This window comes from Petaurus breviceps, unplaced genomic scaffold (genome assembly GCF_028583685.1).
Source record: "Petaurus breviceps papuanus isolate PSGF00001 unplaced genomic scaffold, PetGlider_PUasm1.0 90847, whole genome shotgun sequence".
Lineage (NCBI taxonomy): Eukaryota > Metazoa > Chordata > Mammalia > Diprotodontia > Petauridae > Petaurus > Petaurus breviceps.
In genome coordinates, this window is record NW_027187360.1 from 25,100,328 (window position 1) to 25,120,259 (window position 19,932).

The window sequence follows — 19,932 nt, forward strand, 5'->3', positions numbered from 1 at the left end:
GGGGCTGCACTTGAGGACCTAGAGGGAAACACGGGACCTTGAGGTCACAGGTTCCCTACCCATTATCTGGCCCCAGCTTACCTCCCTAGCCTTGGTACACATTGCTTCCCTCTGTGAACTCAACACTTCAGATTCTTATACATGCATGGCATCCCACATCTCACCTTTTTGCCAGTTGCTCTCCATGCCTGCCATGGTACCCGTTCCTCACTCCTGCTTCATAGAGCCCTGGATTTCCACAAAGAGCAGCTCAAAGACCTTTCTTTGATACCCTTGGTTGTTAGTTCCCCTTCCAAATTACTTTAAATAATTTTATGTTTGTATTTTATTTGTATAATACAAGTTACATTTACAGTACATATAATGTAGGTGTATTATAACAGTTGTATACATACATTTTGTACAGTACACATAAATGTATATAAATATGTGTATATTATATATAAATGTCTAATTTGTATAATACAAAATCATTATGTATATTGTTTCTCCCCCGAAATGTTAACTTGAAGACCATTTCATTTATTTGCCAGTGAAGCTCCAGCAATAGTAGACAGTAGATCCTTAATGAGATACTTTGGCTGAGTGAAAGAATGACTCTTTCAAGCAGGGGAGAAACATGTTGATACTTGGGTATTCAAACTCCTTTGGCAACTGTGTGGAAGATGGATTGGAAAAGGTGGACTGAACATAGGGAGAACTAGTCAGAAGACTTGATTGTCCAAGGAAGAAGTGAAGATGTAAGCTGGGGTGGTGGCCATAAGAGAAAGGCTTTGATGTGAAGGATGGTGGCTACCAAGTGCAGCATCCCATCCCTAGCTGCACTTGCACTGGGGCAGCTCCATAGGAACTGGGTGGGGCAAATGAGTATGGAGATAATCTAACTCCTGAGACAAATTGAGAGGTATGGGCCAGGCTGCTTAGGAAGAAGACTGGACCCATGCTGCACACACTTCCCAGGGAGGCTCCCAGCAGCTCCAAGGACTGTCCTGTTGCCCCAGTGTTTGCCTTGAACAGCCTGAGTTCAAACCTCTCTAATGAGTATCACGATTCCCAAATCTCAGCAACCCGAGGGCTCTCAGATCTGTTACTAAAGAGAAGGCTGAGGCCCAGGCAAAGGACTTCAGTCTTGGAGCTAAATCACAGAGATAGAAATTTGGCTCTAGTTCCTAGCACGTGGCTTTCTCTTTAGCCCATGCTGGTGAGGCTTTAGTATGGTCTTGGGGAGCTGGGGGACTCATGTTATACCTTCTCATTGGGACTGACTGGTGCTCAATGAGAGCAGGATGGGTCCAGACTCAATTGACAGGGGTGAACAGACCTGGAAAAAAGCCTTCATGGAGGCTGTGGGCTCCATGCTGCTGCTAAGCTCAGAGGATACTGTGGTGCCTCTGTACTTGGCCCGAGGGGCTGCCCTGCCCTCCTTCTTCCTTCCTCCACCCCCTATTTTTACTGTGTTTCCCAGTTTCACCACTCCTACCCCTCAATACACACCCACCCACCCACGCACAAACCCCTATGCTGTTGGCAGGAAAGACAAATGCAACCACATCATGTGAGTTTTTAGTGGAGGAAGAAGACAGGCTTTTGGTGTACCAGGCATTGGGGGCTGCTGAGGCTTGAACTCTACACAGGATGGGTGGTATATGCCCTGCTCCCTCCTGCCCTGGGCAGTACAATGGTGCCATGCCAGTAAGGTAACACCACCTTTGAAGAGGCTTCAGAACTGTTGTAAAGCAGCAAGGTGTGAGACTGCCAGCAGCTTTAAGCCATGTCAGCCTGAAGCACTGACAGCCCCTTATTCTCTCTCACAGGCTCCCCTGCGCTCCCGGGCTGAGCGATGGCCAGTGCAGTAGCTAGGAGGGCATTTGGTCCTTTCCATGCCCCTTCCTCTGCTTCAAGGACCAAAACTGGCATTAGAGCATCAGTAGGCCACTGTTCTCATCCTACTAGTAATTTCAATTTGGCTAACATTGTTATTTCACTTTTTTAATAAAACTTTTGGAATAAATTATATTGGCAAAGCTAAATCAAAATAAATTAATCTCTTCTCCCTCTGCGAATCCAGGTCCTTCCACAGCCCTGCCCCCACTACCTTCCAGGCCCTGTTTCAGAGGCCCTGGAAGGTTTGTCCAGGCAGAGGAGGGGAATGGTGAGAGAAAGCAAGGATTCCCTTGGCAGGCTGTGTGTGCTAAGTCCCAACTAGTTCTTCCTCATCACTCCAGTCAGGCGGTGCATCTGTCCCAAAGTAGCGGTCTCCAAAGTTTCCTGCACAGGAAAAGGAAAGAATGTTGTGATGGGCATATTCCCCAGGCTCATTCTGAGTGAAATGAGAGGGGTCAAACAGTGTGGGCTATAGTTAGCTGGGTTCAGATAATCAGGCCCAGAACATGAGCTTCTTGCCCAAACTGACCCATTCTCTAGGACTCCTGTACCCCAGGACTTCTCCCAAGATCACCCTCTGTCGAGCATGGGAAGTGTCAATGCTATCTGAGCATTCAGGGTCAAAAACAGCTTTCAAAATGCCACATGAGGCTCTGTCCCTCATCCACCAGTACTGAGGCAGACAACTGTGAAAGGCCCAGAGAGGAAAAGTGACTGACCTAAAGTCAGAGGCAGAACTCAAACTAAGCCCCAGGCCTTCTAACTTTCACCCCAGACAGGGCTCCCACCACTATGCCATCCTGTTGGCAGCTGTCCCATTTTCCTCCTTCACATCACCTCAGAATATGCTGTCAATGTCTGTGCCGGCCAGAAGCCTCTTCCCACCCTACCAGAACACTCCTGCCCTCTTCCTCCCACCACTAGGTCATAGAGGGTAGGATTAGAGGATGTTCAGAAACTCTAGCTTTTCCTCTACAACATGGGGAATAAGTTTTTAATCACATGCCTCTAAGGCATGGTGGTACAGTGGATGGAAGGCAAAGTCTGGAGTCAGGAGGACCTGAGTTCAAATGTGGCCTCAAACACTAGCTGTGTGACCCTGGGAAAGTCATTTAACCCTGTTTGCCTCAGTTTCCTCATCTGTAAAATCAGCTGTGGAAGGAAATGGTAAACCACTCCGTATCTTTGCTAAGAAAACCCCAAATGGGGTCATAAAGAGTCAGACAGGACTGAAATGACTAGACAATAACATGTGCTTCAAGTCCCATAAAAGTGGCTTGTGGATCATTGACGCCCCTGGCCTACCTTCACTACAGGTAGTTGGAAGTCAGGTGAGTATCCCTATCCAAGCCCTTAAATCAGGGGTAAACCCCTGATGGGAGATTAAAATTGGCTTGGATGACGGAGGGCTTTGGGCTGTTGAGGGAAGGACACTTACCAATGCCAGGGATGATGCGGAAAAGGTCATTCACTTTCTTGTCCACAGCTGTGGTGATGATCTTCACCCGTGGGAAGGCATAGGCCACCGAGTGGACACCCATCTCAGCCATAAGCAATGAGAGCAGGAAGATTTTGTCTTCTGGAACATCGTGATCCTGAGGCAGAAGACGGTGTAGGGGAGCAGAGAGGATGCCAGACTTGGCATCAGAAATCCTGGGTCCACCCATGACCCTGCCACTTAGCATCTCTACAATCTGGAGTAAACCACATGAACTTCTCTGGGCCTCAGTTTACTTCTCTGTAAACTCTGAAGGGCTGGATGAGGTGATTTCTAAGGTCAATCCTAGCTTTAAATCCCATGGTCCTCCTGCCTGATCCCACAGGCCCAGGGGGTACAGGACACTTCTGCATTCTGGGAATGTGTCCCACTGTTAGCTCTGAGTGACAAGCTTACATCTGGGCTCATCAGAAATGGGGCAGCCTGTGAGGCAGAGACGCTACCTACTCCTGGAGCCCTGTTTGCACCTGTCCCATTTTCCTCCTTCACTCACCAACAACACTCTCACTGCCATCATGGCTGCTGCACCGGTGGACACCGTGCAATCCATCAGAATCACATGGTCCTGGCTGATGTCCTTGGGGAGCCGAAGGTAGTGCAGCTGGGGAGCAATGAGAGAAGGCTGGAGTCAGAGCTAAGTGGAGAGTGAGAGCTGCTACTCTGGCCTAAGTAAAGTCCCATCCCCATTCCCTTTTCTCTTTGTAGAAGAGCCCTAAACCAGGAGCCAATGTACTGGCCTAGGGCCTTATTGTGCATTCAAGAGCCACCCCAGAGTCATCTACCCTTCTGGACAACAAGGCTCCAAACCCAATGCTATCCCCATGATCCCTACAATGGCGGGGCCTCCTTGTGTCCTCACCTCTGGCTCACCAGTGAGTTGGTTGGTCTGGATGAGGATGGTGCCAATCCGGACATCTTTGCACACAGCCCGCAGAGCTGGTTCCATGGTCTCCCCAGCCCTCAGGATGGACACCCCTGTGATCTGCCCCCATAGCAGAAGAGGTGTCATTTAGTCCAAGGGCTCTGCTCATATTCTGAGAACCTATTTAGTTCTCATCATACATTTGCTGGGTTGGTAGCCATTATGGTCATTCCTTCCCTAACCTCCAGCATGAAGTTGGACTTTTCCCATCACTTACCTGCTTCCCAGCATAAGTTTTTCCTTCATAGTCCTGCCCCTGAGGTGTCTGGACTGTGCAACTCTAAGCAAAAGGAGAATTGAGAGGAAGGGCATTAGACCAGGCATAATCAAGCTAAACGTCCCCATCTGGTCAATACCTCCTCCCTGAAGCCATGTGACTTGGCAGAGGGTGATTCCTTCAAAAGCAATGGAGACATAGCTGCCTTCCCATGGGAAATTAGGTGTTCTTAAGTCCCTGCTATAGTACACAGGGACTCTCAGCTGGGCCTCCATTACTCTTCATGTTACAGCCTCCTGGTTTTCTCCCCATCAAACCTAAACCCTGCAGCACAAGTGCTCCTCACCTGAAAGGGCAGGAAGGAGAGAGCATGTTCAATGAGAAGCCTCATTAGTCGCTTTGAATAGAAGATAAACTCATCCCGACTGGTCTCCTTATCCCTGGAGAAGACACAGGCTGAGTTTAGGAGGAGTGGGGGGAGGAAAGAGAGGGTAGATAGCATCACTTCTCACCCAGGGACAGGAGGAGATCCTGCTCTTTGGGCTAAGATAAGCATAGGACAGGAAGTTACTAAATGTCGAATTTAAATGAACATTCAAAATTGCTATTGAATATGCTGTCCAGTACCCAGACCAGCCCTGGAACAAGCTCCACTTCAGAGCTTGCTCTCCTGGGACACTTCTGGTGGTGTTGGGGTAATGTCCAGTTACCAGGCTAGAAAGCAGGCAGAGCCAAATTCCTCCACAGGCAGGCAGGAAGCTGTCCTTCCCAGATCTGACAAAAGGACAGTTAGGGCTGGCCTCTAAAGGATCTGTCCACTGGATAGTCCCAGTCTAACCAATGTCAGAGAACCTCAGAGCTGGAAAGGACTCACAAGACCATCTAGTCCAACCCATATCCTCCGAAGAGGCAATTTCCAATTTTATTTCATATTACTCCCATGATTCCTACATTCTCCATTCCAAATTGACCATCTCTCTCCTCCATGCCTTTGTGTGACCTGTCTTTCAAGTTTAGAATACATTCTCCCCACCCCATCCCCTTTGTCTTGCAGGAACCATAGTTTCCTTCAATGTGTATCTGGCGTCAAATCTTTTTTTGATTCCTTTTTCTTGATTCCCCAGTCACTGGCACTCTTTCCCTTTTGAAACGACCTTGCATTACTTTGAACATGCTTGTTTTTTTGTTTTTTGCTTTTTGGAGGGGGGACAGCAGGACAATTGGGGTTAAGTGACTTGCCCAAGGTCACACTTAAGTATTAAGTGTCTGAGGCCACATTTGAACTCAGTTCCTTTTGACTCCGGGGCCAGTGCTCTATTCACTGCGCCACCTAGCTGCCCCCAAACATGCTTGTTTATATACACACTTTATCTCCCTCTCCCCAGAAGAATGTAAGCTCTTTGAGGTCAGGGACTGTTTCCCTTCTTTCTATCTTCAGCACTTAAAATCAGTGCTTTGTATATAGTAACCAATAGATGTTTGTTGAATTGAAGCAAGTCTCTGACAGATGGTCACTGTCTGAAGATCTTAACAATGGATTCTACCGCAAGACAGACTTAATTATTCAAAGGTCTTTCTATCAATCAAATTGAAATCTGCTTCTGAAAATTTTAGAAGAAATACCCTGGGTGGGTGGGTGGGGCCCAAAAAAAACCAAACCCAAAAAGCTCTGTACCCATCATAAAACAACTAGACACAATTTAATTCAAGCTAGGGGATTAGACTAGTTGAAAGTGAGAAAGCTCTAGAATAATGTCTATGGCTTTGAAAGTCACCTATTCAACAAGTACCAGAGACTAGTGCTCACATGCCCATATTGTCTGGGTAGCATCCTAGAGATGAAGACCCCAAGGTGATCAAAGAACAGATCCATCCCAGGGACTACACCAGCGATTCCAGAATACCTGATGATGGTATGCATCCCCCTAACTTGGGGGGTACTCTTCAGCACACTAAGGGTCCTGGGAAGAGGGTGGCACTGGTGGGCTGAGGCCAATGCTGCCCTAGAAATCAAGAGAAAAACAGTGTTTGTGAAGGTCCATCAAAGTAGAGGCAAAGCCACAATATCACAAAGCCAAAAAGAAAGGACAAGAGGGGAACTGTTCCCAAACTATTCACCCCAGTCATATGTACTTGATTGATCCTTCTCGGGTAATGCAGCAGAGGCAGTAAGGTTGTGTGCTGTGTGGGGGTATGATACACATGAAAGCTACTCTTGTAGGCCAAGAAGCTAGTAAGCCTTTCACTAAAATTATTTCATTAGAACTATCTAAGACTTTCTGGTCCCTGGCTGGAACCCAGTCATCTGGAGACTTGACTTAAACATGGGACAGGTTAGAAACTATGAATATGTTCCTTTGGAAGCAGGGGGGAGGCATGTGTCTCAGCTGGAAATTGAGGGACCTCAGGACTATAACCTTAGATGCTAACAGAATCAAAATCTCCTATAGACTAAAATGGGACAGCTACATTTTGACATACAGCCCAAACACTACTCTGAAGTGAAACACTTACTAAGCTTGAAGGACAGAAAGTCCAGTGGTCAAAGGGCATTTACAGTGGCTACTCAATCCATTTCCATTCAGAGAAATTTAGCCAAGAGTGTTCATTAAAGGCCAAATCCAAGGAAAATTTAACCTAAAACCCTCCAGAGCAGGGCTTATCTTTCAAAAAGTACTAAAGGCACTGTCATTCCAAATCAACACAGGGAGTTTGTTGTGCTGCTATCTGATCTATATTGGGCTCCCATGTGGCTGAAATAGATGCTATCTCCTTTCTCTGGAGCCCCATGGGAAGAGAAGACCAAGTACTCACCAGATGTGATAAGCAGGGGGCCCCAGCTACCTCCTATATATTGGAAGCGGCCCTGGGGCCAAGAGGCTGGAGGTGGTGTTAATGAACACACAAGCCAATCATCAAGGAGCACTATCGTTAGGCAAGAAGCAAGGAGGGGAGGCCGTGGGAACATCCACCTTGGACACACTAACCTCCTCCTTTGTGGCCAAGCGTATGCAAATCACAATAGCATTCAGCATTTGACAACAAAACCCATGTGGCAGGCAGCACCTCTAAGGCATTCTGGCAATCTCACCATGCTATGGGGCAGCTCTGCCTTTTATCTGACTAATCAATGGGATTTAAAGTTATCTCGTCCCTGAGCCCTGCTCAAACACAGGCATGTCTGTATCGGCTTTCTAGGTGAGGAAGCCCCCATGCAGTAGAGAAGGTGAGAGTCAGTCTGCTCCTCAGTCTGGAAATAATCCCTCTATGTACTCCAAAGGCAGGATTTAGGGGAGTTATTCCAGGAGAAGGCAGGAAAAAAATAGTCAAATGGTAAATATTTAGTGGTAATGTATGGTGGGGGGGGAAGAATAGGAGATAAAAATATTATCACAGATACCAGGAAATAGCCCACTCTCAATGGCACATTCTCCGTCCAAATGACAAAGCTGGTCAACTCTGAATGTGTCATGTCTCCTGAGAAGGCTTGCAAGAGCTTTAGTCTGCTGAAATTTTCATTATGAAATAGAGAAAACACCTCAGTGGGTCAGGAAGTTAAGCTGAACCTGGTTTGTGAGGGAGAACTGTAGCAGCTTTCTTAACACTCTCCTCCTTTGGGCTCACATAGAAGTGATTAATCATAGGCTTCTAAGTCTTAGCTTCTTGAAAAAAGCTGTTTTGATTTGGCCCAGAAGTTTCCTGCAGCCAAATGGACCGAAGTCACAAGAGGTCAAGGCCAGAAAGGGCAAGATGAGTTGGGTTCCTAAGTCACTAACCAAGACAGGCACCTGTATTTCACACCCTCATTAAAAAAACAAACAAACAAAAAACTGAAGGACAGATGGCAAAAAAAAAAAAAAAAAAAAAAAAAATCCCAAACACTAAAAAACCTGTCCTACAGAGGTTAGTGACCTGCCCTAGACTGTCACACACAGAAGTCATCACCACAACCTGGGACCATACAAGCATGGGTTGGGGAGACTTAAATCTTAGAAATACAAATTAGTCTTGCACTTGTGATTCTGAAAACATCAAGGATAATTTTGTTGTTACTGTTCAATTTTTTATCTAATTATTTCTCTGGGGTCAAATTCGATGGTGTCTGGACACAATTCTCTTGGGAATGAGTCACACAATTCATGTCCCCCTATTCTTGGAAAAGGAATGGTAGAGAGGACACATCCAAACAAGGGAGAGGGACTGCTTCAGCAGGCACTGGGGAAATGGTGATGGTAGGTTTGTCAGAGCTGCCCTAACTGTGTCTAATCAGAAAAAGCAGCTCTTCCCTTCTCTTTCCACACAGGTTGAATTCAGAGTTCATTCCTCTTCCAAACAAACAATACATCAAACTGCCATCATCTTCTCCAAAAACAACTATAAAGGCACTCAAAGATAATTCAGGGGCTCCTATAGTGCAAAACTGTATCTTGTCTGATAAGACTGGTTTTGGCAACAGCAACCAGGGTCTCCTACTGCCCCCTGCTTGGATGAAGTGTTAGCCTGCATGGCTGGGCACAGCTGGCAAACCCATCATGTGTGCTGTCATGGGCTTCTATACAAACAACGGCAGTGGAGGTACAAGAACAATCGGCAGAGGCCTATCTGGCTCCTGCCTCAGGTCCTTGGTTGTTTGTCTACATGGCATCTTAAAAAAAGATCCTGGAGAAGGTGCTGCAGACTGCTCCTGGGGGGGCACACCCACAGGGTCCTAACGTGGGTCCTGTGCCCATGCAGAAGCACACGCACACACAAAAACCCACATGCAAATGAGCCCAGTCAAGGAGAGAGAGGGATGGTGGCTCCAACTACCAAGCTAACACAATTAGTATCAGAATCAAAATAATGCAACTTTTTCCTCACATATCCCAGCGAAGCTTCCTCTGCTCACCAGATTGGAGATTATGTTCAGGGAAGGAACAAGGCAGGAAACACAGAGGGTTCATTTTTAGAAAACAACAACAACAATAACAAGAGAACAAAAAGAAGAAAGCTTTTTAGTGAAGGCCTTGGGGGTCACTCCCAGTCGGGGTTCACACTGCTGGTCACGTGTCCCACTTCCACCACAAAGGCTCCTGGACAAGGCCTTATGATGGTTTTATCAGATTAGCCTTTGTGAGCTGCTACAGAGTCCCAAGAAGCCACAGAATCCGGAGTCCTTCCAAAGACCACACCAGCCCAGCCAGGTGCCCCAAGTCTAAGCTACGTGTCTGATCCCAGACAAGGGGAGATTCCAGAGGTATATCCTGGATTCAGGAGTTAGCCTGTAGTTGGCTTCCATATGGTACAGAGATTGATAATGGAGGTCAGGGAGGAATAAGGAGACTCTTCAGGGTCCCCAGATATATGTCTACCCAAGCAAAGTCAGTTTCTACAGACCATCCCAAGCATCCCAGGCCTCCCCCATCTAAAGATGGAGCAGAGATTAGGCTACTTCTGACCCACTGTTTCCCAATCATCGTGCTCTGACATAAGGCAAAGTGGCACCAGATTTGTCCACTTACTGAATTCCTTTTTTTTTTTTAAAGCAATCAGGGTTAAGTAACTTGCTCAAGGTTACATGGCCAGTTATTTCTGGGTGTGGTGCTAAGTATCTGAGCCCGGATTCGATCCCCAAGTCATCCCAACACTGGGGCCGGTGCTCTTACTCACTGTGCTACCTGGCCGCCCCAACTTACTGAATTCTTCTGTTACTTTTGGCCATACTTAAACAAAAAAGATGGAAGTAGAAATCATGGTAGAAGAGAGAGGATACTTGGATAAGGGTAGAGGAACGAGATGTTTCTACAGATGACAAGATTAGAGCTGTAGTATACTGATAAACAAGATGGCTACACAGAAGCAGGGAGAGAGTGGAGCACTTTTCCTTATCCATTAGGAAATTCTATAGACCAGACCATGAGTCCTATGTCCTTGCAGACTGCCCGTTGGTGTCTCAGCCTGGTAATGTGTCTGCAAGGGGCCCTGGAAGGAACTTCTCCCAAGCACAGTAATCATATTTCCTGTGTCTGAAGAAGGTACTTGGGGCCTCCTGCCACCACTTCCTGGTGGCTGACCAATGAATGGAAAATTCGGCAGGCTGCTCTCAGGCACTCTCTTTAAAAGTCGAAACTTTGGAAACTATTTTCATTTTTTTTTCTTTTGCAGAACAAAAACTTCAAAAGGAAACAAAGAACAAATAAAATAAAATCTTAAAGGTGACCAATTCTCAGAAAGTGCCTCATAAAGGCATAGTGCAGTTTTACAGGAAGCAGACCAGAGGCAAAGAGCTAAGCAGACGAAACAAGGCCTGAACATGTAAGAGGCATTTCTAATACGCAGTGGCTCTGATGGCTGACATATCCATCATTGAACCATACCATCAGTGTGGATTTTGGTATCTAAAACATGGCTCTCCCCTAAGGAGGATTATGTTTTGGACTGCAAACTTGAGGACCATGAGTTCTAATACTACTGAGACACTAAATCTGTGCATTTTCTGGATCAAAATAAATGCTAAGATTGTAACCATGAAAGTAAGGGGCAAATGGGGCTATCAGCTATAGTAGCACACACCTTTCATAGTAATGGGCTTTGCTACTATAAACTGTGGGGCTGCATATTCCAATTCCAAGCTAATTTCAAGCTTTGAATTCTTTTTTTTTTTTTTTGAGGGCAGCTGGGGTTAAGTGACTTGCCCAAGGTCACACGGTTAGTTTTTGTATTAATAGTGTCTGAGGCCAGATTTGAAATCAGGTCCTCCTGACTCCAAGGCCAGTGCTCTATTCACTGAGTCACCTTGCTGCCCCACTCAAGCTTCGAATTCTAAAGGGATCCCAAAGTCTCAAAGCTTGTTCCAGCTGGGCAGAGACAGTAGAGCTACCTAAGGCAATCACCCATGGATACTCCTCGGTGAACATCACCAATGATTCTGAAATGGTAACTACTTCCCCATTTAGAACCGTGCTTTTCAGGAAAGCAAGTGACCCCGGGGGCTAGCCAATGAGAAGAGACTCCCCTCCATGCTTTGTTTGTTTCAGCAATAACTGACCCAAGTCTTTTCTATTTGTTGTTGCTGCTTAAACATGGAGCTTAAGTTTAAATTTACTAATGGCATTTTCTCCAGGAGGCCTTTGAGAGAGATTCCACAGACAGCTAAGGAACCCACTCCAAATGGAAGTTCGTGCACAGGCAGGTTGTTTTTTCCCTGATACCTTCAGGAACTCTACTGTGCTTTGCTATCTGGGCTATGGCTGAATTCTTTGGATTGGCTAAGAAGGAGATAGTGGGGATGTAGGTAGGTTCATTGTATCTGTTTGGTCCCCACCTGGCTATTCTTCCCTTGGATCTGTAACAGATAGTAAGTTCTAATGGGGACATTCTATCACAGTAAGTGGGGAAGGAGTTCCAGGTCAGGAACTTATTTTAACTTCAAGCAACTTTTGTTACAAAAAAGAATTATGAAAAATTCACTATTTTCTCTTCCATATTAAGCTTGAAAAAACTACTTTTACTTTTAAAAAATGTCTTAGCTTTAAAATCAGGCTTCAGCCATTAAAGCTTTGCAATGAAGCAGCCAATATTTCCTAAAAAGGAGACAGTGCAGAGCTCCTGAAGAAAGGAACCTCATGTTCACAATCTTTGGGAGCAAAATGTATTTTCTGCCAATTTAACAGGATCCAGAAGGGGAAAAAAATCCCAATTTGTCTTTTTTTTTTTCCTCCACAAATGACTTTTTTAAAAATGAAGATAACCCCTTGGGCAAGAAGCAGGAACGGTCACAAAAAACCAAATCATGATCTATGCTCCACCTCCCAAAGGCCTGTTCAAATCCACACACGTGGAAAAAAACAAAACAAACAAAAATCTGCTTGCCTCTTTGAAAAGGCAAAGAGCTCTTCCCAGACTGAGCCTTTAGAAGCTGGGAGTCAGGAGCCGTGGATCCCAGGTGTCACTTAGCCAATGGCTCGGCATGTCCCCTTCCTTAGCTTCTGTTTCTTCCTCTGTGAATTCAGATAACTGAACTAGATAGATGCCCAGCGAAATCCCTTTCAGCTTGGGAGATTTTCATTCTGATCATTCATTGATTCTATCAAAGAATAAATATCAACCAGGAAAATCTGTTTTATTTAGAGATAGATCTTGCTTATGTTGGCCCTCCCTAACAGCTCAAGCCAAGGTATTGGAAATGCCTCACTTGTTGCAGACAGGACAACATTAAGATTCTTACCTGACGCTGAGTTCACGCTGTGGCAGCAACACAGAAAGACAAAATGCAAATTGGGGTTACACGTCATTAATAGCAACATAGGCATTATTTTGCTTTTCAAAGACAGAGAAAAACACAACTGAATGTCACTACATCTTCATTACATCACTCATATATAATTTTGTCCAATTGTGAAGGTTTGGGCTTTTTTGGTCCATACAGCAAAACACGTGGCTAAGGGGAGCCAGACTTCAGGGACTGAGGACCATCAGTCTAGCCTGAGTGGAAGGGGAAAGTGGGCCTCTGTCTAGGTCAAGACCTCTTCTGCTCCTGTGTTGTCAGGTGAACAGCCTGGGCATCCAGACCTCCCAAGTCCAGCCTCTCCTGCCCTGCTACATGTCTTCTGATGAAACAGCAGGGCTCGGGCTAGGAAGTGACTCTGGTTTCTCTAGAAGCAGACAGAGGTATAACACAATGTCCTGTAGCTACTAGTGGGAGACTGAGCTGGGAAGCCAGGGAACCTATCTCAGAACCTAGTCAACTGTGAACACAGAGAGGGGTTAATTCTACAGCACCATTCACTGTTTAGCACAAACATCATCCACTGCTTAGGGTGGGAACCATGGTGGCTAGGACAGCACTTAGCCACAGCACCCTGCACAAAGGGGCTGTTCAGAAAATGTTTGTGCTATGAATAACCTCAAGGTAATAACCTCAGGGTAGAAAGAAGGCATGAAGAAATCTGTTAAAATTACCCTTCTGTGGTCACTTGTGGACAGCCTGGTCCTAGTATGCTTGGAAGACTCTGAAATGACTCTTTGGAATTCCCTAAATTTAAAAATAAATTTTATTAATTTAACACTAAGGATCTAGGATAATTCAGGCAGGTGAAGAAGAAGTGGGGGGGGGAGGGAGTGGGGATAGAGGTGGCAGTGGTTCACATTAAAACAGGCACCTCAAAGATGTCAGAAATCCTTTCCACAGATTTTAGAACAAGGGACACCTACCATGACTAAAATGTAAATGAAGCCTGCTTATAAACAAAGGGATGGGCTGCATGAACATGGAAGACCTTGGAGGCAATGTGGCACAGTGGAAAGAATGGCCCCTATCCAGCCAGGAGAGACCAATGGGATCTCTGTGCAGGTCTAGCCTCTGTGTGACCATGAACACACTTCCTCTTTCTGGGCTTCCGTTTCCTCATCTAAAAAGTGAATATGATAATAACTGCTGTACTTACTTACCTGCTAGGGCTGTTGGGAGGATCAAGTGAGAACAATGTAGGTAAAGGGCTTAGCCAACCTTCAAATGCTGTATGTCTGTGTCAGTGATTATGATAATGACTCAATATGACATATGTACAGGATTATTAAGGCTCCAGATAGCTTAGGGGCTCTGAAAGAAATACTCTTTTAGCCACTTTTCTCTGAACAATCAAAATTACTAATCGTGGAGATAAGGCATTTGTGTGCCAGTACATAGGCACAACCAGAAAATGGTCACCATATTATTAGCCATAATACAGCAATATAACCAGAAAACTATCTCTCACATGATTAGTCATGATATAGTTTCAGAAAGTTCACAAAGTGCTCCCGTACAAAAAATGAACAGACAAAAAACAGTACCTCCCATTCATTCTTAAGAAAATTTTTTTAAAAATTGGGGTTTTCCTTGAATAACATTCCCTTAACACAATCCCAGGCTAAAATAATGATAGAAAATGAGTAAATTCTGGGAGACATTTTCCCAACTTACGAAGAAGCCAAGTCACTTTCTGCTATCTCTGAGAGGCACAAAATCCCCATGACCAGGGCACCCCATGCCTATGAGCACCAAACATGCCAGGCACAGAGCAGTGGGTGTGGGGAGAGCAATGATGATCAAGTTTTCTGGAAGATTCATCTATACTTTTAGGACCTCAGCAGTGAAAATGAACAAACAGCAAATCCAGCAGAACCAAGATCTTCTCAGTGGACCTTCATAACATGAATAACAGGGATGGCACATATGGTGAAGGAGCTGGGCAGAGGGCAGGAAAACACCTGGCTCTGCCCGTGTTCATTATGCAAAACGGAGGAAGGGTACAATACCCTTGAGTTTCACAGGCTATGAGAAGTGAGAAAGACAATTGTGGAGATGGGATGGGGAGGAAGAGAACTGGCCAGGATTTCACCCTCATACAAGTCTGCAACAATGAATGAGGCAGCTCACCATGCCCAAGGCCCAAGCCTCTGTCTTTAATTGAGGGCCTTCTGTTGGCCCCTTTGGCTTAGTCAGAGCTTACCTCTTCCAGCTGGCTGTGGACATGCTGAACAATCAGATCAATGGCCACGGTATTTCCACTCCCTTTGGAGATGAGAGGAAAAAAAAAGTGTGCTTAGTTACAAAGTATTTTTAAGCACAAGGACTAGAAATCAGATTTTTTCACAGGAAAACTTTTATTACCCCCCTACCCACCGTCACCACTCATTTCCCATCTGCTGCCGAAATGACTGCAAGAAACAATTTCTTTCGGGGTGGGGGAAGGTATTAGGCAGAAATGATTCTTGGGCAATGATTATGCAAATTCAAAAAGTTTCACTGGCTATTAATTCTATTGCTCTGGCTACAGGATAAAAGGGACTGCCTGGGCTAAAATGACTGAGATAATTTCTACTTAAAAAAAGAACAAGGGCTCATTGCTCTCTCATTCCTTACCCAAATGGAGTACCTGGAAATAACAAAACTAACTTCTATCCTTGTGTGACTCTCAGAAGGACTACAGCAGCCAGCACAGAGTCAGGCTACTCAACAGTTCCAATGAGAAGAGGTACATGAACCCTGGTTTCCAGTTCAGGAAAGTACTAGTAGCTATCTATTTCAATTTTCTGTCTTCTACTTTAAGGGCAAAAAATGGAGTAACTGGGTTTTATCTACAAGGATTCAAACATACTTCAAAAAGATATTCTGGTGTTTTCATACACAGAGGCAGCAAAACAGCTGAGACACAGTCACCTACCATTCATCTGACCAATAAAAAATTAACCACTGAACAATAATTGTTCCATAAGAAGGCACTGGGAGCAGATGGCTCAAATAAAAGTCCAAGAAGAGGGAGAGAGAATGAGAGAACAGTTGGCAGAAGGCTGGGAGATGAATGAGACAGATCCTGGAATCTAGGGCTACAGTAGCACCTTCTACAGGTGAACTGAGGGAAAAGCAGCAGAAGGGCAGGCAAACGGCATAGGTAGACTCAACAGCTATGCTACTTCAGGAGCACAAGTGGGACAGAGCAGTAGTGTGATCACTGGTAAGGAAGAAATGAGTAGGAGAGGAAGAGCCTGAGCTCTGGGGAGAGCTGAGACTATAACAGCAAGTAGCACAAAGGCTGAATACCAGAAGCAGCTTCTATAGGTCATGAGAACAGTCACAGCCCCTCTCTAAACTTTGGGGAATGCACTAACTTCTTTCTTCTCCAAGGAAGAGCAAAGCTGTTCCAACCAACAGCCTACCTAGCATTTGAGCTGGCTCACCTCGGGGAACCACTATGTCTGCAAGCCTCATGGTGGGCTGGATGTACTGGTCAAAGGCTGGCTTGACAAACTTGTTGTACTGCTTGATGACCCCTTCTATGTCCCGGCCCCTCTCACTGATATCTCTTCGAAGCCGTCGCACCAGGCGGATGTCCGAGTCTGTGTCCACAAAGATCTTCATATCTAAGAGCTAAGGCAAGAGACCCACTGAAGTGACATTTCTTTCCTGAGGGAATGTCCACTCAGAGCAGAGGGGAGGGTAGTCAGAACAGTCATATGAAGATAGCTATGTACGAACAATGACTGAGAATTCATTCTTTTTGGTCCAACAAGGTTAATCACTGATAGAACGCCCTGGTATCCTGGATGCTCCTAAGAGAAGTTCTTTCAAGGCTCATCTTGGGTGGTGGAAGTCAGCCTTACAGGTGTTGATGTTAGCGAGCCTAGAAGTCACTCTAAGAAGAGGATGGGAGCATCCCAAAACTTCATTTCACTATTACTCTCCATCCATGAGTCATACCCCCTCACTGTAGTGAAACTTCCCATTTAATTCCCTGCATGATATTAGTGCTACAGCTTAAAAGCAGGGCCCTAGAAAAGCTCCTTTACAGCTACCTCATCAAAATCCTTCTGGCTCGATTCTGACTGTCAGAGCAGTCATACAGACAGGGGGCTGGCCACTTTTCATGAAGCCTGATGCCTTGCTTGAGTTTCCCATAGAAATCTCTTGGGGGGGGAGGGCCGCGGCTAGGTGGTGCAGTGAATAGAGCACTGGCACTGGAGTCAGGAGGACCTGAGTTCAAATCTGGCCTCAGGCATTTAACACAAAAACTAGCTGTGTGACCTTGGGCAAGTAACTTAACCCTGACTGCCCTGCTTTCCCCCTCCAAAACGAAAAAAAAAAAAGAAATCTCTCAGGGAATTCTCTTCACCCTCCACACATACCGATGCCAGGCAACTGGCAGTAAAGCCCCTAAGACCTTTGGCTACTTGACCCCAGGGTACCTGAACCTTACATCTGTTTTCCAGACTCATGCCCACCTCACACTCACCTCTAAGAGCTGCTTGTCTGCAAATGCCATGATTCCCTCAAAGATGATCACATTGGCCCCATACAGAGTTTTCTGCAAGATAATCACAAACCTGTCAGAGTTTCTCCAACAGCTACAGGAAGGAACCGAAAAGCAAATAAAAAGAGGAAGAACATCATTGCCAGCACCCTAGCTGAAAGCCCTCAATCATCAAATTCAATGAAAAGGCAGCCAATCAAGATGCCAGTTAAGTCCATGCAACTATTATCTAACCCATTTCCTTCTTGAACCCTGAAAGAACTAGGAGCCAGAACTACTGGGCAGAGTCTGGGGAACCCAGCTGTGGCTGATGTTCTGTTACCTATTCCCCCAAAAGTTCACAGAGTAACAAAGTTCATTTGGCTGTGGTAAAATGGTTCTCAAGAAGGGAAATGTACTGCTTCCTTCCTGAAATGAGCAAGAACGCTAAACATGACCTAGAACCAGGCAGCAGGACTAGATGGAAGCACCAAGAATCAGAGAGTGTAGCCCCTGTTTCACTAGCACATTGATAGAATAAAGTTTATGCCATAAACCCTCCTGCCAATGGAAAAAAATGGTCTTACTTGGCCATGATCAGCTCTCCCTCCAGGAAACCCAAAGTACGCCCGCCTGTTTCATTCCAGCTCTTAAACAAGGTGACCTGTTAATCCTTGGCAACTCCATCTGTTCTTGGGAAAGATCCTATCCTTGTTCCTGAGCTCTAGGGCCAGGCTCGTACACAGCTGTACCCTCCCCCTCCCAGAGTTCCTGATCATAACACATGGGATCTCAGCCAATCCTGTTATGTCTCTGACACAAACAGGAATTAGCCTGATCCTCAACCTTGCCTCAGTTCTACCTCTTGCCCTCCAAAGTCTTTAACAGTCTGAGTTAGAAGGGCCTGCAGAGGGCCATCCTGTCCAATCTGTCACTGAACAGGAATCCCCTACAATTCCCCCAGAAGGAACCAACTAGCTCCCACTTGCAAACTTTCAGTGAGGAGGAACCAACCATTTCCTGAAGTGATGCATCCCACCCCTGGTCCTCCTCAGACAACTATACCTGACAGCAACTTCTTCCCTACATCAAGATTAAATCTGCCTTTAAGCCTGTGCCTGAGCAGGAGCCCCTGGTACAGCATCTGTGTCTTTTGGAGATGATGAGGCCTAAGGTGGCATGGGAGACATCTTCCTCTTCCACAAAGACTGATTTTTCTCTCGGAAAAATAGGACTGGCTGGTTCACAAACAAGAATGTACTTCCTTAATCCAAAGCCCTGCTAAAGTCCCAGGCAGAACTGGAAGTAGAAATAACCAACAAAGCTATCTAGACAGTCCTATAGCCCAAGACCCTCACATGGAATCTGATGGTGAGATGGGATTTTTAAATGGTTTCACTGCATAAGGTACAGAAAGGTGCCCAGGGGTCACTGCATAACACTAAGGAGTACTGTGAGGGAGGTGAGACGGTGCCTGACGGAGATTCAACGACTCCCCACAACATACTTTACTTTCTTTTTCCCCCCTTTTACTTTATGCAAAGCACAGGATCTCAGACAAGTCAGGAAAGGCTGCATTAAGGTCAAGAGTGTAAATGGATTTGGGTAACCCTCTGGCCCTCAAAGCCAACCATACCCAGTCCTTTTTCCGGCTGTGTGTGGTAAAGTCATAGATGGGGATCTTCACACTCTTTCCCTGTTTCAGTTTCTTGAGGGTACAAACAATGAGGTCAAAATCGAAGGCATCAGGGTGGTCAAAATTGAAGTCATTGTTGGCTGCCTGTTCCTGTTGCTGCTTGGTAAGCACCTGTCACAGAGAAGGCTGGGGGTTAAGAACTGAGGAGAGAGGATGAATCTGTGCCCTCAGCATGCTTGGATGACTTCTCTCAGGAGAAAGACCAGATACCTTGGTAAGCTTTTAAACTTTTACTTAGAGCTTCTGCTGAGGAAGAGGGGAAAAGTATTTGAAAGGTCTTTTCATAGGATATAATATATTGACAATAATAATAGCACTTACTTTTCGCTAAGTGCTTTACAATTATCTCAGCTGATCCTCACAAGGATCTGAGGAGATACGTGTTATTTTTATCTCCATTTTACAGCTGAGGAAACTGAGGCAAAGAGAGGTTAAGTGACTTGCCCAAAGTCACACTGCTAGTAACTAAGGCAGGATTCAAACTCAGGGCTTTCTGACATCAAGTGTAGAATTCTATCCAATGTATCACCTGGAGGCCTTCTTTCTGATGAAAACTTGAGCAATGAGTCCAAGTCTCCCAAGAAAAACAACATCTTCTATTAGCTGTTTACTTGGTTAGTGCAGGGCAGGGGGAGAGCTAGGCATAATCCACTCCTGGGCAAAGAGTCTTGCCAGGAAGCAAAAGAGGAGACTGGGCCAGTGCCCATCATTCCTGAGAGGGCAAGCAGAGTAAGACTGATATATTAAGCCTGCTGTTTGTACTCTCCAGGACTGAGAGGCCTATATGCCCCTCCTGGGCAGAGACAGATGTCTCTCATCACACCAGGCTAAGGGAATGTACCTGTCTGACAACTACACTTGGTTAATATGGCCACCTTTCTGCCCACAGCAACCAGCCACTTCTATATGTGGGTCCATATGAAAATACATGCATGTGTGCACTACAGGCATATGGCAAAGTGACAC

The 19,932-nt window shown here is 45.6% G+C and overlaps 2 protein-coding genes across 6 annotated transcripts in view; one reads left to right on the forward strand and one right to left on the reverse strand.

Moving 5' to 3' along the window:
• PRPF6 (pre-mRNA processing factor 6) overlaps positions 1-19,932 on the forward strand; it is a 324,132-nt gene that overhangs the window by 128,091 nt on the left and 176,109 nt on the right. The window lies entirely within an intron of this gene.
• UCKL1 (uridine-cytidine kinase 1 like 1) overlaps positions 1,974-19,932 on the reverse strand; it is a 38,176-nt gene continuing 20,217 nt past the window's right edge. For 3 of the 5 annotated variants that reach the window (XM_069072643.1, XM_069072640.1, XM_069072644.1), the window contains exons 4-15: positions 18,907-19,077; positions 17,274-17,345; positions 16,222-16,411; positions 14,994-15,055; positions 9,382-9,401; positions 6,426-6,524; positions 4,868-4,961; positions 4,522-4,584; positions 4,242-4,364; positions 3,876-3,983; positions 3,323-3,479; positions 1,974-2,268 (exon numbers count right to left, since the gene is read on the reverse strand). In XM_069072643.1, coding sequence (XP_068928744.1) covers positions 2,192-2,268; positions 3,323-3,479; positions 3,876-3,983; positions 4,242-4,364; positions 4,522-4,584; positions 4,868-4,961; positions 6,426-6,524; positions 9,382-9,401; positions 14,994-15,055; positions 16,222-16,411; positions 17,274-17,345; positions 18,907-19,077 — 1,236 coding nt within the window. In that variant the 3' untranslated portion in view covers positions 1,974-2,191. Of the gene's footprint in view, positions 2,269-3,322; positions 3,480-3,875; positions 3,984-4,241; positions 4,365-4,521; positions 4,585-4,867; positions 4,962-6,425; positions 6,525-9,381; positions 9,402-12,727; positions 12,745-14,993; positions 15,056-16,221; positions 16,412-17,273; positions 17,346-18,906; positions 19,078-19,932 lie in introns of all 5 variants that reach the window. The other 2 variants (XM_069072642.1, XM_069072645.1) reach the window with 1 other exon arrangement.